At 47.0% G+C, this 1,282-nt stretch overlaps 1 protein-coding gene across 1 annotated transcript, besides 5 other annotated features; it reads right to left on the bottom strand.

Annotated features, from left to right (window-relative positions):
* On the bottom strand, positions 1–464 carry Tc00.1047053511673.9 (hypothetical protein, conserved; the record flags this gene model as incomplete). The annotated part of the gene is made up of 1 exon (XM_797143.1): positions 1–464. A coding segment is annotated over one exon (464 nt), but the record flags the coding sequence as incomplete, so codon positions are not given.
* Positions 1–1,282: a sequence feature (heterozygous, non-Esmeraldo-like haplotype).
* Positions 766–794: a microsatellite.
* Positions 1,025–1,065: a sequence feature (A-rich).
* Positions 1,164–1,190: a microsatellite.
* Positions 1,204–1,246: a sequence feature (AT_rich).

Here is a 1,282-nt window from a genome sequence, read left to right as displayed (position 1 = left end):
CGCAACGTCTTTGGCAAAACACGCACGCAGGGCACATCCAGTCTATCCGCCTTCACCATCACTTCCATAACATCATCATTCAATCCGTTTTGCAATACCCGCAGCGTTGAGGACGTTGAAATCGGCGCAACAAAGAAGGGAAACTTGGGATCTTCCCCTCCAATGCAGGGAATGTCATGTACGGTGAATCCCTTCAGGATAACGATGTCACCCTCCTCAATGAAAGAGGCCGCAAAGGCCCAGTCATCGTAAAAGTAAAGATGCGCGTATTCCTCCTCGCAGTGCTCCTTGTAGTCGCCGTCAAGCAGTCTACAGCTCAGGTTAAATACTCGCCCTGCACAAAACTCGCGGGGGCGCGATGCAAAGACACGCTCCGCCCGGCACATAAGAGTCTTCCCGCCGTGCGGCACCCCACGAGGCAACTTGGCTAGTTCGGAGAGCGTCACACAAATATCCAAGTTCATCTCCTAATCCCTGCCCTCCCCTCCCAACTGTCTTTTTATTTTTCCCTTTTTTTTGCTGTTGTTGGTCGTGCCCTGCGTCCTTCGCCGATCGTCCAGAAAAAGACGCCGTGCACCACGCAATGAATAAAAAGACTGCTGACTCTCCAACTCAGAGAAGAGGCGTGTGGAAAAAGAAGAAGAAAAATAAATAAATGCTCATGACGTCCCCTCCTGCAGGCAAGCGAATGTGCAGTGGACGCAGGAGGGAGGGACGGAGAGGCGACAACACCCCGCAAATGTGCCTCTCCGCCGCGATGTCCGTAAAAAAAAAAAAAAAAAAAAAAAAGAGAAGGACGCCACCAATTTTTCTTCTTCCTCCCATCCACTCATTGGGTCCCTCATTTCATCGCCGCACAGCGAAAACACACAGACAGAGAGAGAGAGAGAGAAAATGTCAAAGAGTGAAAGCAGCAACGACAACCACTCGGACAATTAACTCCACAAATCTCTTCATTTCAAACAAAAAGCGGCCCGTAAGAATCCGGGCGTTCAGCGTCCTCATCATATTTGGTTGTGTGTTGTTTTTCCTTTTTTTTTTTCTTCTTTTTTTTCGTTTTATTTTATATTAAAAAAAAAAAAAACAGCCCGTCACGGCCGTCGCCCTCCCCTAACCCCCATTTTTTTTCCCCTTTTTTTTTCTTGCCATTTACTCCACTGTGGACACACACACACACACACACACACACATGTTTATATGTGGAAATTATAAATAAAAAGAAAAAAAAAATTTTAAAAAAATTTATCTTCCCGCCACCACCACCACCACCACATTAGCCACA

Source organism: Trypanosoma cruzi, genomic scaffold (assembly GCF_000209065.1).
Source record: "Trypanosoma cruzi strain CL Brener 1047053517153 genomic scaffold, whole genome shotgun sequence".
NCBI classification, from domain to species: Eukaryota; Euglenozoa; class Kinetoplastea; order Trypanosomatida; family Trypanosomatidae; genus Trypanosoma; species Trypanosoma cruzi.
The sequence above is the reverse complement of the archived record's forward strand: the minus strand, read 5'-3'. Positions and strand labels throughout refer to the sequence as shown.